Source organism: Strix uralensis, chromosome 3 (genome assembly GCF_047716275.1).
Source record: "Strix uralensis isolate ZFMK-TIS-50842 chromosome 3, bStrUra1, whole genome shotgun sequence".
NCBI classification, from domain to species: domain Eukaryota; kingdom Metazoa; phylum Chordata; class Aves; order Strigiformes; family Strigidae; genus Strix; species Strix uralensis.
Genome location: NC_133974.1, coordinates 90,245 through 114,244, shown reverse-complemented (window position 1 = coordinate 114,244; position 24,000 = coordinate 90,245). Strand labels below are relative to the sequence as shown.

Genomic DNA, 24,000 nt, shown 5'->3' with positions numbered 1-24,000 from the left:
GCATCTTTTGGAGATCAAGCACATCTGTGAGTATGAGCAGAGACCTCTGATTGTCTTTATCCTACATAGGCTGGAGAAAATGGAGTTAAACAGGAGTCTGGGTCTCACCGTTTGGATGAACTTGTTGCATATCACCTTCTTGTCACCCCTGCAGAAAAAGGTAGACAAAAATGACTAACAGTGAAGCTAGTAATACTGCCCATCCTGGTTACCCTACTGTTTGTATTCAGTCTGGTTTAGTATTGCCAGACACACTCCACTTAAGTTTTGTACACCGGTCATCTATCACAAGCCAATCTTAGGGAGAAAATTTAAAAAACCGCAACTTCTGAGCTTCCAAAATTCTGGTGACCTGCCTTTCTGAGCACGTTTAGCACAACACACACCAGCAAACGAGGCTGAAGCGAGGTGGGTGTTTGCCACAGTCCCACACCAGTGGAAGAGGTGACAACAGCAGGGGCCTTAGAGCTCCAGCTCCACTGCAGCTCCACTGGCGCACAAGGAATCCACACCGGGCTCCACGAGGGCTGCGTGTCACAAACTGCTCATAAAATAAATAAACTGTTCATAAAGAGGATGTCCCAAACAACCGAGTGGGATGCCCTGTGGGGGAGAAGCGGAGCGAGCTCTGCGGAGGAGGGTGGCGGGACGTTTCTCTCCCCCTCCCTCCTGTGGTTGCCCAGAGACAGAACTCGCCTCACTGCGCAGGTACAAGCTGACGAGAACCTTCCGGAACGACCTATTGCGCAGGCATAAGATTATATAAAGACAACACCCCACGTGTGTCTGTCGGTCCACCACCATCAAGCTCGCTACGACACCGTGGGATCAGGGTGGTGATTCCCCTTCTCCTATCCCCTCTTTCCTCTTTCTGCTCTCTCTCCTCCTTACATGTATTGATGTATATAAGTTTTGTATGAATTGTGATCTGTTGATTGTTGACGGGTTGTTACGAAAATAGTCTCATCGCCAAAGTGCCTTTATTTGTTTGTTCCAAAGTGCCTTTATTAGCTCGCTGAAGGTTGATTGTTACCAAATTGTCTCTGTTCGCTCACTAAAACTGTCAGTCAATGAAGTTACCAGCCAAATTGTGCCTCTGAGTCATTGTGGTGACTTGACCTGCGCTGTGGCTCTGCCGAGCAGCGACCAGCTCTGCCACCTCGGGGAATCCAAAAGATTCACCCCCCCTCGTAACCTCCGTGGGACGAGACACTGTGTTTGAGGAAATCCCGTCTGCTGCTCCCCTCAAACACCCGACCGGCCCCGCTGGCTGGGTGACGCAGCGTGTGCCGGGCCAGGCCACTGCCTGAGGAGCATCCCGGCCGGGGCGCAGCGGGAGGGAGCCTGCGGCCCCTCGCCAGAGGCATGACGCTCGCCCCCAGACTCACCACTCCTCCCCGATCCTGTAGACGTAGACGATGTTGTCGGTCTGGCCGATGGCGATTTTGGTGGAGTCCGGGGAGAAGGCCATGCCTTTGACCACGTAGCTCTTCCTGCCGTACTGCGGGCGGGGTGGCAGCATCAGCCCCGGCGGAGGGCTGGCCTGCCCCGAGCAGACGGCCGAGCCCAGCTGCAGGAGGCCCGGTGCAGGCCCCGGTGCAGGAGGCCCCGGTGCAGAAGGCCCCGCTGCAGAAGGCCCCGCTGCAGGAGGCCCCGCTGCAGGAGGCCCCGCTGCAGGAGGCCCCGCTGCAGGAGCAGCCCCCGCCCCGGCCCAGCAGCGGCCGCCGGCCCCTGGGCGCTCACCTTTGGGTCGGCGGGCTTGGTGGAGAACTTGTCGCGCCTCTCGCCCTGCTCGTCGTACAGCAGCACCACCCGCTCTGCGGTGCACACGGCGAACCGGGCGCTGCTGGCCGACCAGGCCATGCAGGTTACCCGCGCGGTCCCGTCCTGTGGGCACACGCGGCCTCAGAGCCCCGGCCCGCTCCCCTCGGCACCCCCGCTCCCCCCGCCCCGCTCCCCACCCCCGACCTGCGGGGCCAGCAGGGTCCGCACGTGCCGCAGCTGCATCGCGCCGGTAACGAGCCGGGACCGGGACCGGGACCGGGACCGGGACCGGGAGCGGGACGGGCCCGCCTCGCCCCGCCCCGCCCCCCGTTGCCCCGGCAACCCCAGCGCCGCCGCCGCCGCTGACGTCATCGCGCCGAGCGGCCCCGCCCCGCCCGCGCCGAGCGGCCACCGGCTCGGCCCGGCCATGGAGGCGCTGCGGGCGGCGGGACGCGCCGTGCTGCGGAGTCCGCGCCTCGCCCGGCACGGGCTGGGGCTGCGCCGGCGCCGCAGTGAGTGCGAGGGGTGCCGGGCCGGGCCGGGCTCACCCGCGGGCATCTGGGTCCGGTCGGGCCCGGGGCGCGGCCGCTGCCTGCTGCGGGGAGCGGTGCGGGGAACGGGCTGCGGCCCAGCCGTGGGGCCGCGGGCCGAGGCGGGCTGTGGGGCAGCAGTGGGGGGGCTGCGAGGAGCGGAGGGGCTGTGGGGCCGGCTGGGTCAGCACCAGGGACCGGCTCTGGGACTGCAGGCCCGGGTGGGCAGCGGGGCCGTGGGGCGGGCTAGGGGCAGTGGAGGGGCTGTGGGCCTGCAGGCCGGGGTGGGCAACAGCGCTGTGGGGAGGACTGGGGGGCAGCAGAGGGGCTGTGGGGCAGGCTTAGGGGGGTGTGGACCTGCAGGCCCAGTTGGGCAGTGGGGCTGTGGGGCAGTGAAGGGGCTGGGGGTCTGTGGAGCAGGCTGTGGGCCTACAGGCTGGGGTGGGCAGCGGGGCTGGGGGGCAGGCTGGGGGGCAGTGGAGGGGCTGTGACGCTGTGGGACAGCCTGTGGGGCTGCAGGCTGGGGTGGGCAGCGGGGCTGGGGAGCAACAGAGGGACTGGGGGGCAGTGGAGGGGCTGTGGGGTGAGCTGTGGGCCGGCAGGCTGGGGGGCAGCAGAGGGGCTGGGGGGCTGTGGGGCCGGCTGTGGGCCTGCAGGCCGGGGTGGGAAGCAGTGCTGTGGGCCGCTTGCCTAGCCCTGCCCCACTCCCCGGCTCCCAGCTCCTGCCCCACTTTCAGATTGAGGCCACCCGCCCCGGCGGGCTGTGGCGGGCGGTGCCAGAACACACTGCGCCTCGTCCCTGGGCTCCGTCCCCAGCCTGTGCCGTCCTCGGCCTCCCCAGCCCCCTGCGCCCGTCGCCCCGCAGGCACAGACACACGTGTGGTGAGCGCGGCGGGTCTGCGTGTCACCCACTGCCCCGCGCCTGTGGCACTGCCAGGCCCGAGACTGACCCCGCAGAGCCAGCGGGAGCCTGTGGAGCGGCAGGGCTGTGCCTGGGCTTTCTCGGTCACGGCTGCCCAAGGGCTGTGTCGGGCAGCAGAGCCCGCCCTGGCAGCCCTGGCCCGCGTGGGCTGTGCTGAGTTCAGAGTGAGACGGCGCTCTCCTACCCTGGGCAGAGGTCCCCGATGCCAGCACGGGACCGGGTGGGTTCCCTGGTAGTTGTTGTTTGTGCAGGAGAGTGCTGTGCAGAGAAGGTCTCCTGATCTCCCTGTGGGTTCAGGTTATCCCAGTTACGAGCCAGAGCCTTCTGCAAGTGTGCCAGTAATGTTCAGGGAGCTAATTCCAGGGAAGAGGTGAAAAATAACCCTGACAAGTCCCAGTTCAGTGTGAACAGTAGGTACCCAGGCAGTTCCCAGGGAAGTGTACAGACCTGGTGTTTGTAGCAAGAGTGTCTCGCTTCTGTGTTCCTGCTCCCTCGTCTGCGGGCTGAACCCCCAAGGAGAGAGAGGCTGTGACCCCCCATCTCTCAGCCCTCCTGCACATCTCCTCTCTCCCCAGTCTCGTGCTCTTTGGGGTTTGAGGAGAGTACGTGTGTGCTAACATCTGCTTCAGCTCTTCTTGAAAATTATCACTTGTACTTGGCACCAGACAGTTGTTCCTTTGTGCGTGGCACACTAGTCTAGTGGCTTTTGCTTTCGATGAGTGAACTTTCCGTTGGAGCCACTGGCTGTGTCTTGTGGAGCAGAGGTCGGGTGGATGCTCCTGCGGTGTTTGCTCTGTGTGTTCTCTGCCAGGCGGTGTCGGGGCAGAGCATCTTCCCCCACCAGCACATCCGCCGTGTGGCAGAACGTGCTGGTGACATGGGCTGAAGGAAGCTGGAGATGCTGAGGCCTCTCCCTAGGGAATCTTTCTTGAGTGAACAGACGCTCTGCCCGTTGATTTTATTTTTTATTTTTTCTTGATGGGGTTTGAAAAGAGAGGACACAGGAAACAGAAGCCAGTGCCCCTTTAATTCTGTGACCTGCAGACTAATGCAGGTGGGAGCGCTCTTCCTTCCATGCCTTGCAGTTCATCCGTAAAATGTGTTTTCCTGGAAGCCAGTTTGCATCCTCAAAATACCAGTCTGAGCTATTCTCAACACAGAATCTTTGCGGTGCTTGGACCTCAGCTTGGACTACGAGTGCTGGACGGGGTGTCCCTTCCCCGGCAGCCCGATGCGGCGCGTGGTTTGGCTGGAGGTTTGGCTTTGCTTAGGCTGGCGCAGCTCGGGGATTCTGATCTGACTGAGTGCGGCAGCAAACGCTGCTGTTGCTGCGGCGTGCTGGCGGCTGAGGTGGGCGAGATGGATGCGGTGCAGAGAACATCCTGTTTGTGGTGAAACAGAGGAGACGCAGGACCACAAGGGTTTTGCAGGTAGCAGCAAACACTGCAGCATGTGGGGCCCTGTGCAGGTCTGCAGGAGCTCCCTACCTGTGCTGAGGAAGCCAGGGGTGGAGGGCTGCAGCTCTGAGGGTGAGCTGCCCTCGTCCCTTCCTCCTCCAGGGGTGTCACAGCGCAGGGGAGTGCCCCGCTGAGTGCGGGCGGCGACGTGGCTGCAGCACGGTGGGGTGGGTCTGCTGGGGCTGGCCGTGGGGCTGCTGGCATGTGACTTCTATGGCATTTTGTCTGTGCAGAGCTTCCCGAGAGCTGGGCCGACATGCAGGAGCCGCTGCTGGAGGGGATGTGCTTCACACTCAAGTACCTGGGCATGACGCTGGTAGAAAAACCCAAAGGAGAAGACATGGCGGCTGCTGCCATCCGCAGGATCGTGGCCACGGTGAGAGCTGGCCCAGGGGCCTTTGGAGCTCAGCCCTGGGCGGGGGGAAGCATCCCGGCCCCATAGCCCCCCCAGGGGCTGCGCAGCTCCCACAGGGAGGGTGGCGGCAGAGGCTGGCAGGTCTCTGCCTGCGTGCTCTGTCTGCAGGATGGCTGCGCTGCCTGCTCCCGCCCCGGGAACACGGCTGGGAGCAGAGCTGGGCATGCCGCAGCACACGTGGTGGGCGAAGTACCCCGGGAGGTGGGGTCTGCCCTTTCCCATAGTGGGAATGGATTCCAGGGCTGTTCTTGCAGGCCGTGCTGGATCTCCGGGCTCTGCTGTCCCGTGCCTGCAGCGGGAGCCTTTGCGGGCGGCACCCCGTACAGTCTGGGGGGCTCCTGCCAGCGAGGGGGGGTGATAGCCCTTGCCAGATTTGCAGAGGTGTCTGGTGTCTCCCCACTGCCAGGCACGGGTGGGAGCTCGCAAGTTCCAGAAGGTGATTCTGACCGTGTCCCCGAGAGGCATCTCGCTGCAGGACGCAGACACGCAGGAGATGGTTGAGAACATTTCCATCTACAGGTGGGCAGGGCCTGCGAGGGGTCCTGACTGGAGGCTGATGGGGCCCTGGGCAGCGGGGGGGCCAGGCCGCAGCTTACTGGGGCTGGGAGAGCCGTGTGGGTTTTCTACTGCTGCCAGCTGCGCTTTGGCTGGGTCAGGTGCCTGTGGGTGCTGGGTGTGAGGGGAGCGTGGCTGCAGGGTGGTGGATAGGTGGGAGGCAGAGACAGGACATCGGTGCAAAATCTGGGTCCTGGCACCAGAGCGGATGTGTGGAGGCAAACCATCCCACTGCCTGGCCTTCAGTCGTGTCCCTGGAGGCAATCGCCTACCCTTCTGCGCTCCTCCTGCCTCGGTGCTGCGGTTCACGTGCTGGGTTGAACTGGGCATCCGAGGAGCCCACGGGGTGGCGGGGAGGGGGTGCCCGAGGGTGCAGAGACCTCTTGGTAGCTGCAGGTGCCAGGCTGCCTCTGGCCCTCACGGGGGCGGGGGGGGGGGGGGGGGGGGCGCGGCGCGGTGTGTGTGTGTGTTACACTGCTGGATCAGCTGGGGCAGACGGAAGCCCCAGGCTGTCAGTGCTGCTCGCAGATGTGCTGGGGGCACAGCAGGGGACCTGTGTCAGGGTCCCTTATTGCCCTGAGCAGCTCCTCGCTGCCCGCAGGATCTCCTACTGCACGACAGACAAGCTGCAGAACAAAGTCTTCGCTTACGTTGCCCAGAGCCAGGAGAGCGGGGCACTGGAGTGCCATGCCTTCCTCTCACCCAAGAAGAAGATTGTAAGCACTTCCCTTCTGCACTCGGCTTTGTGAGGTGAGGGTGGGAGCAAGGGGCTGCCTTCTCCCGTTCAGAGGGACAGGGCCCTTACCCCTGCGCACCTCAGCTGGAAATGGAGCCAGGGAGCACGTGTGCTCACACACTGCAGGGGCAGAGGGTGAGTGAAAGGATGTTTGTCCCGGCTCCTCTGGGGTCTCTTCCTGGGCACGGCTGGCCCACGTGGGTGCACAGACACAGCCCCGAGCTCTGGTCGGCTGTGCGCATGCTCTGCAGAGGAAGGCAGCCAGGGAGGCCTGGGGGCTCTCGGTTCCGTGGCAGTGGAGTTGTCCTGGCCTGCGGGCCCAGATGGAGGCAGACGTTCCCTCTCTTTCTTGTACACAGGCCCAGGCTGTGACTCTGACCGTGGCCCAGGCCTTCCAGATGGCACTGGATCTCTGGGAAGCAGCTCATGCAGGTGGGAGGAATTTCTGAAGCATGTCCCTCTGCCTCGCCCTGGCACTGGGGTCTGCAGTGTGGGGCCCTGTCTTGGGCCGTGCGGAGCAGAGGTGGCTCGCTGCCTGGCAGGTCAAACACCCCAAGCAGGGAGTGTTGTCCCTGCTGTTGTGTTCTCTGCCCCATCTCTGCCTGCTCTCCACGCTGAGCTCTCTGGCATTGCTGAGCTGTGGCTCAGGGCTCTGTGGCACCTGCCCTGAGCAGTGATCCTGCACCCTCCTCCAAGCACAGGGGTGCCTGCCCCTTGCCCGCAGTCCTGCCTGTACATCCCCCGTGGGGCCTTCCCCAGGCTGCAGGCACTAACTCTGCTGCTTTTTCCCTGTCCCAGACTCTAGGCAGGAACATCCCCTTCACCCTTCCTGTGTCCTGGAGAGCAGTGAGCCCGGCAGACCAAGTGAGCCAGCCCCCCCGGGGAGCCCTCCCTTCAGGCACCACTTTGGGGTACAGTATGTGCAAGCCTGGCCCGTGCCCAGGGTTGTCTCGCATCAGGGCAGGAGGAGGGAGCAGCTCCCTCCTCACGGCCTCCCAGGACCCTGCTGATACCTGCGCAGCCTCCCTCGCCCGCAGCGGCCTGACATGAGAGGCCCTGTGCCCTGGATCACCTGGTTCTTGGGTGGCCTTTGCTCCAGGAGCCCCCCCGCCAGGCTCAGCCCCATCCCCGTCCTGCACCCTTGGTGCCGTGGCTGGGGGGGATGACACTGTCTCTGAAGGGGGGGACCCTTTGCTCATCATCTTGCTCGCCTGGGCTACGGCTTAGCCTGCCCGCCTGCGTGGCGCCCGCTGCACGTCCGAGCCACTGAGTGCTGCCGGTGTTGCTGGTCTCGCCGTGTCCCTGCCCAGGAGCCTCTGGACGGCTGGTGCTTGGCCTCTGGCGCTGGTCCAGCCTGGCAGGGCTCGGGCTCATGCTCACAGCTCGCTCCCTGGCCCCGCAGCCGCTGGACGTGCTGCCCTGCTCGGGCGTGCTCTGTGCAGCAGTTCTCAGCTCACTCCCTGCTCACAGTCTGGTGCTCCACTGGCTGGGGGGTGTGAGAGCGCCGTGAGCTGCCTCTCCCCCTGTGTGGCTCCGTGCCTGAGCCCTGAGGGTTTTGGCAGCCCGGCGCCGTGGGTGCCATCTTTCCCCTCCTGCCTGGAGGCGACCTGTGTCTGTGCTGTGCCTGGTGGGTGACACTGGGACAGCGCCACTGCTCCAGAACAGGCTCTGGGCAGCTGGGCACAGACCTGCCCAGGCAGTGAGGTGTCATGGTGGGGTATTTTTGTTTTGTTTGTTTGTTTGCCAGGAGGAGGAAGAGGAGGAGGAAGATGATAACATCGGTGAAACCTTATCTGGGTAGGTGGTGAGCTGCTGCTTGTGTTCAGGGATCTCTCTGATGAACCCTGTCTTGTTTCCTTTTCTGCGCTCCATGCAAGGGGAGCTGCTGGGGCCATGGGCACAGTGGGAGCGTGGAGGAGATCTGTGTGGGAGCACAGGGGAGCTTCCTGCTGCTTCCTCTGCCTCTGTCAGCTGAGAGGGAACAGGGAGCTGAGCTGCGGGGGCAGGTCTTGAGTTCTGCTTTTGCAGTGGAGCTGTGGGGGGCAGATGCTGACCCTCAGATGTTACTTGTTCTGTTTCTGCCACTCTTTGCTGGGCCCAGCCTATCCAGGCCTGCTTCTCAGGCGGGTCTCGGTGTTGTCTCTCTCCTGCTGCTGATTTCCCTGGGGCTTGGGCTAAGGTGGTGGCCTGGTCGTGCATGGACTAGGGCCTGGGGCTGAGCTTGTTTGTCCTGGGCCTGGGAGGAGCTGGTGGTCCCAGTCCAGCAGTGCAGGATTAACCTGCGGGTCTCTGCCACTGGTGGTGGGCACGAGAGGCCGGTTCCGTGGCAGCTCTTCTCCACATGCCTGCAGCTGGGACCCGGCTGGGGCCTGTCAGCGCTGCAGGGCCGAGCTGATCTGAGCTGGTGTCGGCCCAGAACCAGTGCTGGGGCGAGGTGTGTGGCCCTGCAAAGCTGCAGCCCTTTGTACGGGGGGTCCCGAGGGGAAGGAGATGTGGCTCTGCAGCCCAGGGACAGGGTTTGGTAGGAAGTGGGCTGGGGCCTTCTGCGTGCGGAGCGCCGGGTCCTGCGGCGCCGTGCCTGCGTCGTCAGGGTCGTGAGCGTGCCGTGTCTCTTGGCAGACCTTGTCTGGGGTATGATGGGTGCTCTGTTCTCTTCCAAAGCAGCACGGAGGAGCTGGGGCGGGGAGCCCGCAGCCCAGCAGGTAAGTTCCTTCCCGCAGTGCTGCTCTGCCACGTCCCCGTGCATGTCCTCTGCCGGGACAGGGGGCTGGCTGCTCACCTGGAAAGGTCTGCTTCCCTGCCCAGGCTGCGCTGGGTTCCCAACAGGGTCTTCCCCCCTTTTGCTTTTCAGAGTCTGCGCCTCTTGCGCCCAGAGTGAGCTCTCCTACGGCACAGCTGCTGTGCTACCGCGTGGGGCAACCCCCAGATGGCTGGAAGGGGCTGGGAGGGGTTGGGGACCTCCCCGCTGCTGGCCCCAAGACTCCCCTGGGCTGAGCCAAATCTCTGCAGCAACGGACCAGCCACTCAGGATTCACCCTGTGCCTGCCCTGGCCCCCAGCACTGTCCACCGGGGCCGCTGGCACCGCTGCCGGGCCCTGCGCCGGCCACGACACCCGCCCCTCACCCCACTCTGCCTGCATGAACCACCTCCCTGCTCGGGCCAGGGAGTCCCGCTCCCCACTGCCCTGCTCCCAGCGCACACGGAGCCCCCCCCGTGCTCTGAGCCCAACGGGCGCAGCCAGCGCGCCCCGGGCAGCACCCTCTGACCCGCCTCGCTCCTGTCTCCTGCCTTGCTCCTGGGGGTGGCAACTGGGGAGCAGCTGAGGCCGAGCAGCCCCCAGAGACGGTGGAGGGCTTGCTCGGCACGTGCGGCCCTCGGGGAGCGACAGCTCTGGGCCTGGGGGAGTGAGTGAGGAAGCCTTGTCCCCGCCGGTCAACCCCATGCCCTCTCACGAGTGAAATGAGCTGGTTTTTAAAGGAAAGCTCTGCCTTTATAGGGAAATAAACGGAGGTTTTTTTACTGTTGTCATTCAGGTTTGAGTGCTGGACCGGGCACCATGCGCTGTGCTGTCTGTGGTGACACTTCCAGTCGAGGGCCTGGGCTGTGCCCTGAGCTCAGGGAGCCTGCGGCTGCCCTGGGACTACCATGTCTTCCTCACGGTGCCGAGGGTGGAGCGGAGCTGGCTCAGGCTGTGCCGGACTGGTGTGTCTGGAGCACCCGTGACTGTCACCGGCACCAGCAGGGCTGGCAGGGGACCGTGCTGCGGCCAGGGAGGACACGAGCCCCTGTGTGCCAGCAGGCTTTGACCCCTTCCCCTGCGCCTGCTTGGCTCTGGGCGCCTTCACTCGCTGCATGTGGAGGCAGGGACGAGCCACACGCGTGGTTCCTTCCCCAGATGGGGCCGGGGAGGCTGCAGCCAGCAGCTTGTCTGGCTTCTCTGGCAGAGGCCGGCTTGCAGCTGCCTTCAGGCCAAGGACCTTGCTGCAGGTTCCCGTCCTGTGGCAGCATGTCCCTGTGCTGAGGCTGGTGATGGGGACAGCCCAGCTGAGGCGGCAGAGGTGGCGCTGGGGGGAGGAGGTTGGGGTCCCTGCAGCTCAGTCAAGAGCTGTGCCCTGTTTCAGTAGTGGTTTTGCACATTGAGTCGTGGTCTCACGCCCTTCCTCCCCCAGCTGAGGGCACAGAGCAAGCTGTGGGTGTCACTGGGGTGGGTAGGTCGTTGTCAGGGACGCCTGACCTGGGGGTGACATGGGTTTAAGAGCCCTTGCCGGGGCTTCCTGCCCTGAGCTGAACCAGGACGCTTGGTGCCCATGCTGTCCCACAGCTGGGTAGCACCGAGGGCCGGACGATGCTGCTGCTAATGCCGGCGTGTGCCAGTCGCTTCACTCGCCCTTCTCTCTTGCCTGCGAGTAACTGTTCACCACCTCCTGCCCTGGGGAGGGCAGTGGGCTCTGTGCTGCTGCCTGGCAGCCCCCGCGCCTCCGGACAGGAGTGCTCCACGCCCTCTAACAGCATCTCTCCCTGGGCTGCTCAGCGTGCTCTCCGCTGAACACTGCAGCCCTGCGGGACTCCCTGCGGGGCTTGGCGGGTGCCAGTTCTGCCGCTATTCCTGGCTTTAACCAGCTGTTGCTGCCCCGCGCCCGCCTCTGCCGCGCGTGTGCGAGAGCCTGTGCCAAGGCCGTTCCGTTCTGGCGACTGTACAAACGAGCCGTGGGTTCACCGTCACCCACACGTGTGCTAACGCTGGCCAGCGCCTCCGGAAGGGCTGTGCCAGAACTGCTCTGCCTGAGCCACACGGCCCTTCCCTTGTGCTGCCGGCGCTGTGGGGCAGGTGGGGGTGTCTGTGTGTCTGTCTGCGTGGGCATGTCCTGCTCTGCCCTGGCACTGTTGGGTGTTTGTCCTGTCCTGTGCTGGTGGGCCCAGGCCCGGGGTGCTTGTACGTGCCTTGGAAAATGCCTTTGTCCAACACCGTTGCTCCCTGCCTCCTGCGCTGCTGTGGGCCGAGAGGCGTGGGGCCTTGGGGGTTTTTTGGGGGGTTATGTCTGTGTCTTTTTTGCCTCAACACCACACCCTGATTTTACATTTAATGTGGCAGACTTCTGTGCTCCTTTTTCATTTGGCCACAACCACTGCATTTTGATATATGGTTTTTTTTGGTGCCTCCTCCAGCTCCTTGACTCTGCTGCAGTCACGCTCCTTTCTTTCCTTGCGTGTGCCTCTTGTCTGGTTAACGAACTCGTGACAGCAGGCATGTACCATCCAGGATAGCACCTCTGAACAGTTTCCAGGGCACCAGAGCTTTTTAAAAACTCTTGTATCTCTCTGACAGCCCTGATTTTTCTAATGTACCTTCCTAAAAACCAGAAGTTAGCTGCCAAAACAAGGCAGTTTGTCTCTCTTGGAGCTATGGCCGTGCTCCCTGCGGCCCAAGCTACAGCACAGCAGCACTTGCTCCCCCACCATGGTGCTTTTTCTCCTGGCGTACCCCTCTCCTCACCGGCCAGGAAGCAGCACAGCCCACTCCAGCCAGCAGCCTGCTGGGATCCGTTCCTCCGGGGTGTCCCTGCTCGCCGCAGCCCGTTGGTTTGCGCAGAGTGTGTGGCCACAGTGCCGTTCTCCGTGGGCCAGTCTGTAACTGCAGCCCGCCAGCAGCGTGGCGTGGCCCAGTGCTGACCCTTGAGGGCCGGGGGGTGCAGGGTGACCCGAGGACCTGCAGCTCCTGCACAGCTGCAGGAACAGGTCCCCTTGGCGGGGTGTGCCCGAAGTGCCAGTACACATACGTACGCACACAGAGCTGCGGCTCGCAGGGACAACGCTGCCTTTGAGCCAGGATGCTTTTATTGAAAAGACCTTGCCACAGGGAGCCGCTTATCCTGCCCCTTCCCCGCCCAGTCCTGCAGCAGGAGCCAAGCAGCACCTAGAAGGAAGAGTCCTGAAAGTGCTTTACTGGGAGGTTTATTCCTGGAAGACGCTGGATCCTGTGATGCTCGAGTCCAGGGCTGCAGAGCCAGCGCCCCAGCTCAGTGATGGGCCGCAGAGCAGAGCAGCAGCCAGGGCACCAGCTGCCGTCGCTGTGGCACAGCACCTCATCCTACCACTGAGCCTGGCCTCCGAGCCCTCTGCCCGCACACGGGCGCAGCCCAGACACCACCCCAGCCCCAGCACGGCCCGTGGCTCGTGTCCCGCCCGCTGCAGACGTTCGGGGCCAGCGCTCTCCGACAGGTCTGTGTCACCCCTGCCAGCCCGGTGCAGGCTCCAGGAGCGGGAGCGCCAGCAGCGACCATACCCCTGCGAGAGGAAGGAGCCGGGAGTGGACGTGACGCTGCTGGAGCCAGGGCTGCCCCCAGAGCGTGATGAGCTCTGCAGCACGTGTCCCACCGAGCCCGTGTGGGGCCTCGCCGCGGGGCCTCCTCCCGCCATCACTCTGCACATGGGGAGCTCGGCAGCTCCCCCACAAACAGCCTGCACGGGTCGGGATGGAGCCCTGTGAGGGAAGGGGCAGAGCTGCAGCCGTGCCCTGGTGCTGGCTCACAGCACCCCTCAGAACGGCTCCTGCCAGCACGCCCTGCCCTTCCCTGCCCTGTCCTGCCCTGCCCAGAGTGGTGGCAGCACCGGCTCCTCCTGCGTGTTGGTGTCTCGGTCCCCTGCAGCAGGGCGAGGCCTCGGAGCCCTGCACGGCAATGACGGGGTGCAGCGGAGCCCCCTTCTCCGGCAGGGGTGTTCACCGGGCTCAGCCCCACAGACAAACCCTCCTGAGACCCGCCACGGCACTGGGGCAAACGCCTGCACTGCCCCCTCCCCTCGGGGCCAAATGGGGAGCAGCCCCCGCCCTCCACAGGCAGGCCCCTGAGCCCAGACCCAGCGCTGGGCAGGCGGCCGGTGCCAGCGGTTGCACCCAGGCCTTTGGCCAAGGCCGGGCGCAGGGAAGGTGCCTCCCATCAGCCCCTCCGCTCCCCCGGGCCAGCAGCATGGCCCCCCACCTGTTCTGGGCTCCGTGCTGTGCGGTGGCAGGGGAGCAGGGCCCGGTGTGCGGGTCGGGCGCTGCATGCACGGCTGGGAGCCGGCTCCGCGTGCGGCCCCAGACAGGTGCCCTCGGGAAAGCGTGAAGTTCTGATCACGGATCTTCGCATGCAGAGGTCCAGGCGGGCGCCTGGTGCTGCCTCCTCTTCCAAGGCCTGCTTCGGCTCTGGCAGGACGCCCAGGGCCCCAGCCGCAGAGCTGGTGCTGCACTTACACCTCGATTATATTGACCGAGGGAGACTTCTTCTGTGAGAGAAAAATCTGCTTTCAGGCAGTGCTTTGCTACGCCCCTGGGCCGCAGCCCCCCCCGCAGAGCCCCCCGGGGAACTGGGACCAGCAGAACCCTGCTGCAGCGGAGACCTGGCCTCAGCTCTGCCTCGGGAGCCCCAGGGCGCTAATCCTGCAGCCCCGGCCTCCGCCCCGCTGTGCTCCCCGGCAGGTTCAGGCAGCTCGGCTGCATCGCTTGGTACCTCCCTCCAGGCAGCCTTTGTGCCCACCGCTATGCCCCAGCACTCCTGGGCCAACCAGCTCCCCTGTCCCACACTTGTCAGCCTCCAGACCTCCGGTGGCTTCTCTCCGGTCGCTAGTGGTAGCCATGCTACACCTGATGCCCCGGGACAGGAGGCAGGTGCAGGGACAGAGCAGAAGAGGCACCTCGGGGGTAGGTGGATATGGCCATGGGGCAGAGAACCCACAAGCACAGGGTGACTGGTGTGCAGGGACAGGTGAGACCGGCTGAGGGCTGGGCACACCTCGCTGCCGTGCCCCTGGAGCCAACGGCTGAAGGGGGCAAGGGGGATTTTCTCAAGAACTGTTGCACGAGCAGGCGCTTCACACTACAAAGAGCGTGCTCACTGAGGAGCAGAGCGGATACGCGAGTTCAGAGAAGGTGCCAGGAAGGGAAGGGGTCCCAGCTGCTACACGTGTGTTTTGTAGCGCAGCCCCCGTGTGCTGAAGCAGGGTGCAGACGTGTGTCCCCATGACCGCGTGGCATCACAGGGCTGAGGTCAAGAGCTGCACCCTCGTCTGCTGCTTTACAGCTGCTGGGCCCTGAGGCCGGGAGGGGAAGCAGATGCAGAGTTTTTTCTTTCCCATACCCTGTTCCCAGCTTTGTAAGCAAGGACTGCAAGAATAAACTTGCAGTGCTGGCACCCTTGCGGGTGACAAGAGTAGAGTGACCGCAGAAGGACAAACTGAGGTGGGCCAGGTGAACTTTGCAAGCAGCAGGAACAGGCCTTTGCACCTGCCTTGGCAGCCCTCTATGAGCAGGTTCAGGCTGTAGTAGGGATCCAAGAGGAGGGATCTTTTTGGCAACGAGTAATCAAGAGGCTGGAAAATCTGGAAGAGGAGAACTGGGGCCTTGAAGTCCAAACAGGAAGTTTCTGCTCCCGACATCCACTGGAAACCAAGACGTGGAAGCAGAGGGGCAGTTAAGCAACACAGTGAGTAGAGTTCCCACCGTTGCTAGAGGTGGCAGATGAGACACAAGGGAAAACCTCCTGCAAGGTCCTGTTAGAGCATGTGCATCAGGGTTATAAATTACTGTCTTTGTCACGTAACAAAGGGAGATGTGTCAGGTGCTGAGGGAACAGCCAGACGGAAGTACTGCCCCCTCCCCATCCACAGCCTGGCACAGCACTATCAGGGTGGGGAAGGGGCTCTGGGGTCCTTCCCACGGATGACACGTGTGGCGATGGCCTGGAGCAGGCCCCGGGGAAGGCAGAGAATGAGCAGCGGTAGACTGGTGCAGGAACCATAAGAACATCTGCCCAGTTTGCCCGCCTCCTGCCTGAACAGGCAGCAGCTAGACCTGTCTCTGGGACACAGAGGTGCAGTGTGGAGGGGCAGGGTGACGGCGAGGGGACAGGTACCACGCTGTAGCGTGGGAGCCATCCCGGCTGACAGATCCTGCCCCCTCTTCCAACGTTTCTCCTGCCATGGGGCACACACACTGCCCCAGAGAGACCAGGGCTCACCACACATGAGAGCATGAGCTGGGGTATTTGTTTCTGGAGAGAGCCAGAGCCTGTCCCGGCAGCAAGCCCGCAGACGTCACAGGCCATCCCTCCCCGCTCACCTTGCTCCGCAGCAGCCCTCCACTCGGTCGCTCTGGCGTGCTGTGCTCCGAGGACGGCTTTGTCTTTTCCTTGTTGTTGTTGGAGTCGTTGTCCTTGATGATGTCATACTGTCTGCAGAAGAGGGCGATGACCGCTGCCGAAAGACAGGGGATGAAGGACTCCCTCACGCTGGCTGCCCCCTGCCTCCCCTCCCCACAGCATCCCAGCTGGAGAGCCGTTGGCCCCAGGGTGCTGGTCACCCACACCCTCCGCCGGTGTCAGCCTCGGCCGCCACAGGCACATGTGGCCAGGCCCGTCTCCTCGGGCCGACGAGGCATGTGTGTGGCTAAAGCCATCCGGGCCCACGCGAGGTGTGAGGTGCCTACGGCTCAGGGCTCTGGGGCCAATGGCAGACGTTGAGGTGCTTGGAGAGGGATGGCCCTTGAGGCCAGTGAGCAGCTGAGTGGGTTTCTGTGTGCCTCCAGCAAGGCACTAAAGTTACTGGCCCAGTGCCTGTGACCCTCACTAAAACCAGCCCTTGGCTCTGTCCTGCCTTGCGAACTGACCCTGGGGTCAGTCACTGTCGTGGTTTTACAGCACCCGCCTCGCACAGCAGCACACGTCCCACACCTGGGGACTCCGGAGCAATGCTCTGAACTGTGACCACGAGCTGTGTTGGACCCATTCAGACCCCGGTGTGTTATCCCAGCCACCCGCAGACCGGCCCTGACTTCTCCCTGTTGGCACTCTAACCCACCAGCCTGCACCAGCAGCTATCCTGTACTTTCTTCCAGTGCACTAGAAAAGTGTTCAAGGCCAGGACAAGGAGAGACTCCTGCAAGATGCCACTAGAAAATCAACATTTGCTGGGATGGGAGTAGGGGGCAAATGACTTCCCTCTCACAGCAGCTCTGCGTGACCAGTCAGGAGCTGACTGTTACCTCCTGGGCTTCCCCGCTCCCAGGCAGCCTGCCATTTGCTGAGCACTGCCTTTAATCAGGAGCTGTACAGGAGCAAATCACACATCTTACAGTTTAGCAGACTGAGGCACAGCCACTACCAGCCAGTGCAGCAGCGTTACCAGATGTCAGACAAGCTAGCTAAGGCCCAAGTTACATGCTCGTTCATGTCAGCTGGGATGCTCTCACCCTGCCATTCTGTATTGCCTGGTCCCACATTGTCTTCTGCTCTTCCAGCACAGCAGTCGGGCCAGCCAGCCCCCATGCTCCAGGCCATCGCCGCTGAGCAGTGGCTGTGGTCACTCCTCTTACCCCACTGGCTCGAGCTCCTGCAGACTCGACTGACTTGCTGGAAAGGATGCCAGACCCACACCAATACACCTCTGCACTCTCTTGAGCCCCCTCCTCTTCGGGGACCCTGGGCTGCAGCTCTGCCCCAGCCTGCTGGAACATCGCTTGTGGCACTCACCTGCCCACATGAGCAGCACAGCCACGATGATGATAATCTCGCCTGTCTGCAGCTGCCTGTCTTTGTCCAGCCCCTCCATGGTGATGTCACCTGCAGAGAAGAGAACCCAGGCAGGGCTGGCAGCAGATACCCTCCCACCAGGTCCTGCTTCAGGACCAGCAACGCTTGAGGATCCGAGAAGGAGCTCCAGAGGAGAGAGGCCCACCTCCCCCAGACAAGGACAGGTGTGGAATGACATCTTGTCTGGGGAGAGCACAAGCAGCCTGCGCCATCCTATGTCAGGTAAACCATCCTCGCTACCAAAGGGATTCTAACAGCTTGTTTGGGTTCAAGTAGGGACTGCACAATGCATGGGAGCAATCACTGTGGTTACTCTCTACGTAGGGACCAGGCCCTGAGTTGAACACACAAGTTCTGAGGGAGGTAAGCCACCTGCTTGCCCTGCTGTACTCTTCTCAAGTCCCCCTCCTATGGCTGGTGCTGGAGACTCCCATGCCCAGTGAACCCCTCTGGGCATCATCTCTCTTGGATTCTTAGATCATCTCTCATGGACCAGCATGTAGGCAACCCCACGGCAAGAAGGCACAAGATGGGTATGAGTAGGAAAGGAGACTGTGGGGCTCTGTCATTTGTCCTTTGGTAGCTCGCAGGCTGGGAGATCTGAGAGCCTGGTCAGTATTTCTCCCTACGGGCAGCAGCTGAGCTGGCCACAGCAGCTGTCCCGGCCACATCCGGCTTACCTGAATGGGGCACCAAGACCTGAGATGGGAGGGCAATAAACCGGGGCTTGGGGACATTATTGTGGCCATAGTGGACACAACAGCAGCCTGTGCAACCTCACTGCCTGTTGTGACACTGTGTGTCCCAGGCAGCCTGCTGCTCGGGGCAGCACTTTCCTCGCTGGCTGCTGGACCCCTGCCCGCGTCTGGAAGGAGCTGCCTCACCTTGGTTGGAGCTGTTGGAAGGGAGGCGGTCAGTCTCCTTCAGGGTGCGGAAGTGGACACGCTTACTGGCCTGGCTTTCTCCGTACAGGCCGATGCTCTGCACCTGGATGATGTAGTCGGCGTCCTCTGCCAAGTCCCACAGCACGCAGGCCCGGTTGGTGGTGTTCACCTCGCGGATGAACCGCTGCATCTGTCCGTCCTGCCGCTGCCGGAGAGGAGAGCCGTCATCCCCGGGAGGCTGCTGCCAGCCGCCGGACACAGGCCCCTGCCTGCCGGGCTGCGCTGGGCACAGCGCCCTTCACTCACAGAATCACAGCATCATCTCGGTTGGAAAAGACCCTGAAGATCATCTAGACCAACCATTAACCTAACTCCTCCCTTCCCCGGCAACCATCCACCCCCGGGGCGGGCCAGGCTGGCCAGCACTTTGCAGTGCAGCATCCCTGCGTGGCCTGAGCGCCAGGCACCTCCCTGGGGCAGCCACCATCATCTGGGGCTGCGGAGGTGGAGCAAGGCAAGCAAAGAAGGGGTATGTCAAGGCCAAAGCACCATTCTTATACAGAGAAATCGCAGGGAAGTCACTGGAGGGACAGCTACCCCTGGTGCAGCCCGTGGCCCGCTGCCTCCCACCGGGACGGGTGGCTCGGACAGGGCGCCCTGGCGAGGGCAGCTCAATGCAGAGTGTCCTCAGGTGGGTGCCAGAGGAGCTCCAGGCTACGGAGAAAGGGCTGACATAGGAGCATGCTGGTGATGGTGAGAGGGGTCCCCAGCCCCCAGGGAACAGAGCCCAGATACCTGCTGCAGGATGGCATAGCCGATGACCACGTCTCCTTCTGGGACGTCCCAGGAGACTGTGGCAGAGTTTGCCTTCAGCTGCGTCACAGTCACATTGACGGGGGACGGTGGCCTGTCTGGGTGAGCCAGGGATGGACCGAGGCAGGGCACAGGAAAGAGGCAAAAGAACATGTCTCAGAACAGGCACTTGCCCCTGCACACCACCACGGGCAGCCTCTCCAACATCTGCCCATGGCAGCCCACTGGCCAGGGCCACAGGGAGCAGCTTCTCTGGTGAACCTGCCCCCAGGAGAGGAGTGGCACAGCCTGTGCACAAGGCTGAGCCCCTGCCAGCAGCAACACATGCACGGCACGGTGCTTCCCGGGCCGGTGGGCAGCTGCCCGCGGTGGGGGGGCGGTGTGTAGGCAGAGGTACTCTCTGCCTGCGCAGCTACCGCTCCGTGGCATCCGCTGCCTTTGGCAGCCTTCACTCGCTGGCCAGGACTCCTCCCTGCTTGGCTGTTGGTGAGAAACGTGCTCCCTGCACACCTCACCCTCTGCAGTGTCCTACAGCGGGGAGGGAGGACGAGCTCGCGAGGCATCTGACTGGCTCTGCTCTGAAGGGCCTCCTTGCAGCAGCAGACGTAGCCCCTTGCTTGTGATACCTGTTCCCCGTAAAGGGGACTAGCGATGCTGACCACATGCCCAGGCTGCCAGATCCAGCTAAAGACACAAAGGGCCCCCAGTAGGCTCCTTCCACCTTGCAGTCATCAAAATGGGAAATGCATGAAGGCCTGTCCTGAGCAAAAAAGAGTTTAAGAGACTGTCATGGCAATTTAACGAGTCCCTGCAGCTCAAAATCACTTGAAAAGAGAAGTCCCTGCAGCCTGGCTCAGAGCACTGCAGAGACCCTGCCAGCAGAGAGGGGAACGGCATTCACATCAGCTCTTCACGAGGGCATCTGCTTGCAGACCTGAGGTACCTTCACAGCTGCTCAGATGTTGGGAGGTTTACTTCGTTCAGCTCCAGACCAGCAGCAGCAGGGCTGCCTGGCATGACAAGCTCCTGCTCAGCCTGGGCACAGAGGAGATTCTTGGCAGGGAAGTCCCATGTTTCTGTAGGGTCCAGAAAGTCCAAACAAATCCTACATTAATGCAATTCTTCAACCAAGACTGTGATGGTAAAATCAGGCTCCTCTAAGCTCTGGGGCTGCCCCGTGGATGTGCATATCACGAATGCCTGGCACACCACCCAGAACTGCGTAGGAAGCAGCCCAGACACAGTATTTATATATCAACTGTGACAGAAAAATGGGGCAGCTTGGAATAAACACACTATGCAACTCAATCTGGCCATCTCATCTGCCTGGCATTACTCCTTGCTCTAGAGTGGGGAGGAAAACCCAAAGCAGAAGGCAGAGCTGACTCTCCCAGCAGCGCAATGCCATCGGCTGCAAAGCTGGCAGCAACACTACCCTCCAGAAAGCTGCCCTGATTGACCCATGATCTGCACCATCACTGCTTTGAGACTTCACAGCACCAAGAGCATGGCAGGATCCTGCACAGGTACACAGACCTGCATGTAAAGCCAAATTTTGTCTGGAAATCAGACACGGGAGTGCATGAACAAAGACGCTGAGCTGCCGTTCGTGTGTCCTCTCTCCCTGTAAACAAGACCATGTCCCACACGCTGCTTGTGTAGCACAAGTTCAATACTGTGATTTATACAGATAGAAAAAGAGCCCCAGAGGGCACCTGAGAACAAGAAAAGAGACAACCATAACACTGCCAACAGCCACAGCTGGCGCAACAAGGAAAGGCAATTCCTGCAGGTCAGCTGTTTAAAGGTATTCATTCACATTTGAGTATCCCCGGCTCCAGATCAAACCAGGAAAAGGCTGTGATTCCCACTCGGAGGAATGGAGGGCTGCGGTCTGCCATGGGCCATGAAGACAGATGGGAGGGTCACCCACTGAGACCAGAAAACAGAGACTGGGGCTGAGTGTGTCCCCAACATCGCCAAGAGATCGAGTCATTAGAGACGACACGAACAAGGACATCACAGGATGCTGCGTCTTCTCTTTCAGAACAGGAGGCTGGAAAACCGGAAAGGATTCAAAGATGCACTCGAATGTCCTTTACCCCATGAAGAGTGTGTCTCCTTAGAGTTTTGCCCGTGGGAATCTGGTTCACCACTCTCACCTCTGAGCCACCTGCAGACCCTGGTCTCCCACGAGCCAACAGCAAAGCGGGCTGAATAAACCTGCGGTCCCCAGACCCGGCCACCGCCTGGGGCAGGTCTGTCCGTGCGCACGGGAGCTGAGCTCCCCACAGACGGGGTCTGGTTTTCCGCTGGCTTTCCGTGGCTGCACAACCAGCAGCTGAGCTGTAGGCAGCACTGTCAGCCAGCAAACAACCACTGCCTTGCCCTGTCCCAGGCAGAAGCGTTTCAAAGGAGGCGGGGGGGGGGGGCTGCAATGTTTCTGCTAGCCTTCGGGTGTAAGAACAGTTGCCCAAGGCTGCCACTATACAGCAAATGTAACGAGGTCAGGAATCCAGTGGTGGAGACTGGTCCTGGGAACCGCTTTGGTCTGAACCAGCCAGCACGTGCCCAAACCAGCCCTGGGCACGGCTCAGAAGCTAGCCCGAGTTGTGAACCATTCCCAGTGGGTAGCACTGGTGTGCTCCCCTCTTTGGAACTGATGAGCTTAGTGCTATTGATGTCCCCAGACCCTGTCAGCTGGCCTCAGGGCAGGAACAGGACCTGGCGCTTCACAGGATACATCCACAGGAATAAATTAGGCAGCTTTTTCCATCTAATGGAATGAGAAGAGGTCTGAACGTGCCCAAAGGGGACAGTTGGACTGCCCAATCTTTAAGGGTATGTGAGGAAATTAAAGGCAGGGTCTGACATCTCTGCGATGCACAAGTCTGGATGGAGCTTGTAGCAGGCTCCCTGCTCTGCACAAGAATTTTCTAGGCTTCTGCAGGGAGCCCAGCCTGGCCCAGCACAGGTTTTCAGTCTGGGGATGCTGAGACATGGCCCTGGGGCTGAGTCACTCTGATTTGAGAACAAGGGCACTGCACTGCTCCATGAGCCATGCTGCTGGGTCCACATGGGGCTGACAGCATTAACCTGCACTCAGCCAGAGCCTGCCCAGGCCCCGCGCAGGGACCTTCGCTCCCTGGTAGCCGACGGGCGTCCCAGGGGCCACACCAGCCTGGTATCAAACTGCAAAGAGAGGACACTCAGAGCCAGCACAGTCTGCTGCTACATCCAGAGCCAGGCCCCAAATGTCCCAGATGGAGAGGGGTGAGGGCAAGGGGACACGGGGGCACAGCGGGGCCACGGCACGTGCAGCTCATCAGCGCTTCAGACCTCACCCACCGTAAACACACTTTGTGCAGGCTCCGGGCAAGCAGACCTGAGCCTGCATGACAGCGAGACCTGAAGGTGTCCTGGCTGCAGTTCCTCACTGGAAAAACGCGTGTCCCTTGGTCAGCTTGCAGTTCAGCAAACTGCAGAAGAGACATTTCTGAGCACACGGGATTTGCACTCCCAGCAGGAAGAGACGGGACAAGAAGTTTCCAAAGTCGAAACTAGAGAAGTTTACCCTAGAAACACGGGGCAATGTTTAATCCCAAGGATATGCAAGATGAGACCTCACTGAAAGTCGTTATGACTGGACCTCCAAAGGACAGCTCGCACCATAGAAAGCTTTGCACGTGATCCGCACGTTAAGCCCAACATTCTCCAGCCTGCCCTGCAGCCCAGGTCAGAGCAGTTTCATGCCAGAGCTGTTGCCATAAAGATCTGTGAGCGCAAGGGCTCCAAAAATGTACTCTCTGAAGCCAATATTAAAAACATTCCTATAAAGCCAAGATGCTCCAACACCCTGCTGGGCTCTCCGGGAAAAGCATGCCACAGTTAAGCCCTGCCCAATGTATTAATCGCTAATGATTCTGCATCATTTATAAGTTATCCAGCTTCACTTTTGATTAAGCGATGGGCACCACCACAGAAAGAGCAATCGCTTCAGGCCTGGCGCAGCCTTTGCTCCCGTCCGTACGGCAGCACGTTCCTCTCAGGCCTGCGAAGAGGTGGGAAGAGTTGGACCCGTGTGCCGGGGCCAGCAGCGCTGCAGCCGGGGCGGCGGGTCGGGGGGGGGCCGGCCCGATGCCCCTCGAGCGGTGGGACGGGGCCGTGCCCTCCCCACCCTGCGCGGCTCCGCAGAGGGCTCCTCACCTGCCCCTCGGCCCGTGCCCTTGGGGCTGCTGCTCAAGGGCACCCAGATGTTCGCCCAACTTCTCCCTGCAGCGGGGAGGTGAGCATCAGGCTGCACATCTAAAAATAAGTGGCCCCTTTTTAAAAGCCCTGACTGCATTTCTTCCTGAATCCGTCAGGCCCTGGAGCACAGATTTTCCAAGGAGAATGAAAACATGGCAGAGCATCTCAGAGGCTGTCTGACACCCGCCGTTCCCGTGCCGGTAGCCCGGCAAGGGGCAGACTGAAGGTGCCGCTGGCCCCGGCCGTGCAGAAGAGTCACGGGAAGGAAGGACGCGGGTACCCGGGCGCCGGCAGAGCCCGGCGGAGCCCGGCGGAGCCCGGCAGAGCCCGGTGCCTCGGCCAGCAGCAGCCCGGGGGGGCAAGGCCGGGGGGTACGCGGGGACGGTGCGGCCGGCGCCCAGCCCAGCCCGCGGCACCGGAGCGTCCCCGCCCGGGGCACCCGCTCCCCCGGGACTCGCCGCTCGCCGGTGGGGGGCACGGCTGGGAAACGGGGCCGCCCTCTCCGGGGGGGCACCAGGAGAGCCCGGGTGCCCCCGGCAGAGACTGGTGCCCCCCCGCCGAGGGCAGCGCGGCCCCGCGATTGCGCCCCGTGCCACAGGGAGGGGACGCGGCCCCGCCGGAGGCTTTGACGGCCGCGGCGGCCCGGGGGGGGGCGGGGAGGGGCCGGTCCAGGCCCCGCGGGATCGCGGCCAAGGCTGTGCCGGGGGCGGGGGGGGCGGCGGGAAGGTCCGGCGAGCGGCCCACAGCAGGGTCCGCGGCCGGCCTTGGCCCGGGGAGCGCCGGCCCCGCGGCCCCCGGAGAGCGGCGGGGGGGGGCCGCGGCAGTGGGCGGGGCGACCGGCCGTGTCCCGTCCCGGTGTCCCGTCCCGGCCGCACTTACTGGCTCGCACGATGCAGAGGTCGCAGCTGAAGAGCACCAGGACAGGGTTGAGGAACGCGGAGAATCGGGCCATGGCGGCGGGGGGGGACTTGCGGCTGCGGCCCCGGCCCCGGCCCCGGCCCCGGCCCGGCTCCCTGCGCCGCGGGACGGAGCGGGGCCGAGCCCCGGCCGCAGCGCGGGGGGGCGGAACGGCCGCCCGCCCCTCCCCCGCCCCGCTCCGCCCGGTACCGCCCC

General features: G+C 62.6%; 3 protein-coding genes across 11 annotated transcripts in view; 1 reads left to right on the top strand and 2 right to left on the bottom strand.

Annotated features, from left to right (window-relative positions):
* The window catches only part of IFT172 (intraflagellar transport 172), a 37,026-nt gene extending 34,944 nt beyond the window's left edge, over positions 1–2,082 (bottom strand). For all 4 annotated transcript variants that reach the window (XM_074861119.1, XM_074861122.1, XM_074861120.1 and 1 more), the window contains exons 1-4: positions 1,969–2,082; positions 1,744–1,887; positions 1,389–1,501; positions 109–148 (exon numbers count right to left, since the gene is read on the bottom strand). In XM_074861119.1, the coding sequence (XP_074717220.1) occupies positions 109–148; positions 1,389–1,501; positions 1,744–1,887; positions 1,969–2,007 (336 nt within the window). In that variant the 5' untranslated portion in view covers positions 2,008–2,082. The remainder of the gene's footprint in view (positions 1–108; positions 149–1,388; positions 1,502–1,743; positions 1,888–1,968) is intronic.
* Positions 2,083–2,154: 72 nt separating this feature from the next.
* Positions 2,155–9,908, top strand: LOC141940367 (low density lipoprotein receptor adapter protein 1-like). Of its 3 annotated transcripts, none has more exons than XM_074861118.1 (9): positions 2,155–2,276; positions 4,907–5,049; positions 5,495–5,607; positions 6,245–6,359; positions 6,739–6,811; positions 7,178–7,290; positions 8,127–8,176; positions 9,044–9,081; positions 9,231–9,908. In XM_074861118.1, exons 1-9 carry the CDS (start codon positions 2,192–2,194, stop codon positions 9,371–9,373), a joined length of 873 nt encoding a protein of 290 aa, XP_074717219.1. In that variant the 5' UTR covers positions 2,155–2,191; the 3' UTR covers positions 9,374–9,908. The 3 variants fall into 3 exon arrangements, with proteins under 3 accessions (XP_074717219.1, XP_074717218.1, XP_074717217.1); XM_074861117.1 differs by having other exon boundaries at positions 9,041–9,081; XM_074861116.1 differs by having other exon boundaries at positions 8,999–9,081.
* Positions 9,909–12,168: 2,260 nt separating this feature from the next.
* Positions 12,169–23,976, bottom strand: FNDC4 (fibronectin type III domain containing 4). Of its 4 annotated transcripts, XR_012627970.1 has the most exons (8): positions 23,767–23,972; positions 18,622–18,737; positions 17,827–18,031; positions 16,883–16,972; positions 15,475–15,608; positions 14,645–14,795; positions 13,358–13,643; positions 12,169–12,861 (listed from the first exon to the last, which is right to left on the bottom strand). XR_012627970.1 is itself a non-coding variant. In XM_074861113.1 (7 exons), exons 1-7 carry the CDS (start codon positions 23,837–23,839, stop codon positions 13,492–13,494), a joined length of 921 nt encoding a protein of 306 aa, XP_074717214.1. In that variant the 5' UTR covers positions 23,840–23,972; the 3' UTR covers positions 12,169–13,491. The 4 variants fall into 4 exon arrangements, 3 of the variants coding, with proteins under 3 accessions (XP_074717214.1, XP_074717216.1, XP_074717215.1); XM_074861113.1 differs by having other exon boundaries at positions 12,169–13,643; XM_074861115.1 differs by lacking the exon at positions 14,645–14,795 and having other exon boundaries at positions 12,169–13,640; positions 23,767–23,976.
* Between the last annotated feature and the right edge of the window lie 24 nt (positions 23,977–24,000).

What these genes read in the sequence shown, in the direction of transcription:
- FNDC4 (XM_074861113.1), bottom strand. Translation starts at nt 23,839, where the DNA reads ATGGCCCGATTCTCCGCGTTCCTCAACCCTGTCCTGGTGCTCTTCAGC. An exon ending in GCTATGCCATCCTGCAGCAG is followed by an intron (nt 18,032 to 18,621) that starts GTATCTGGGCTC and finishes CCTCTCCGGCAG; the next exon opens with CGGCAGGACGGACAGATGCA. An exon ending in GAGGGCTGCTGCGGAGCAAG is followed by an intron (nt 14,796 to 15,474) that starts GTGAGCGGGGAG and finishes CTTGGTTTCCAG; the next exon opens with TGGATGTCGGGAGCAGAAAC.
- LOC141940367 (XM_074861116.1), top strand. Translation starts at nt 2,192, where the DNA reads ATGGAGGCGCTGCGGGCGGCGGGACGCGCCGTGCTGCGGAGTCCGCGC. An exon ending in TCCGCAGGATCGTGGCCACG is followed by an intron (nt 5,050 to 5,494) that starts GTGAGAGCTGGC and finishes CCCCACTGCCAG; the next exon opens with GCACGGGTGGGAGCTCGCAA. An exon ending in CTGGGAAGCAGCTCATGCAG is followed by an intron (nt 6,812 to 7,177) that starts GTGGGAGGAATT and finishes TCCCTGTCCCAG; the next exon opens with ACTCTAGGCAGGAACATCCC.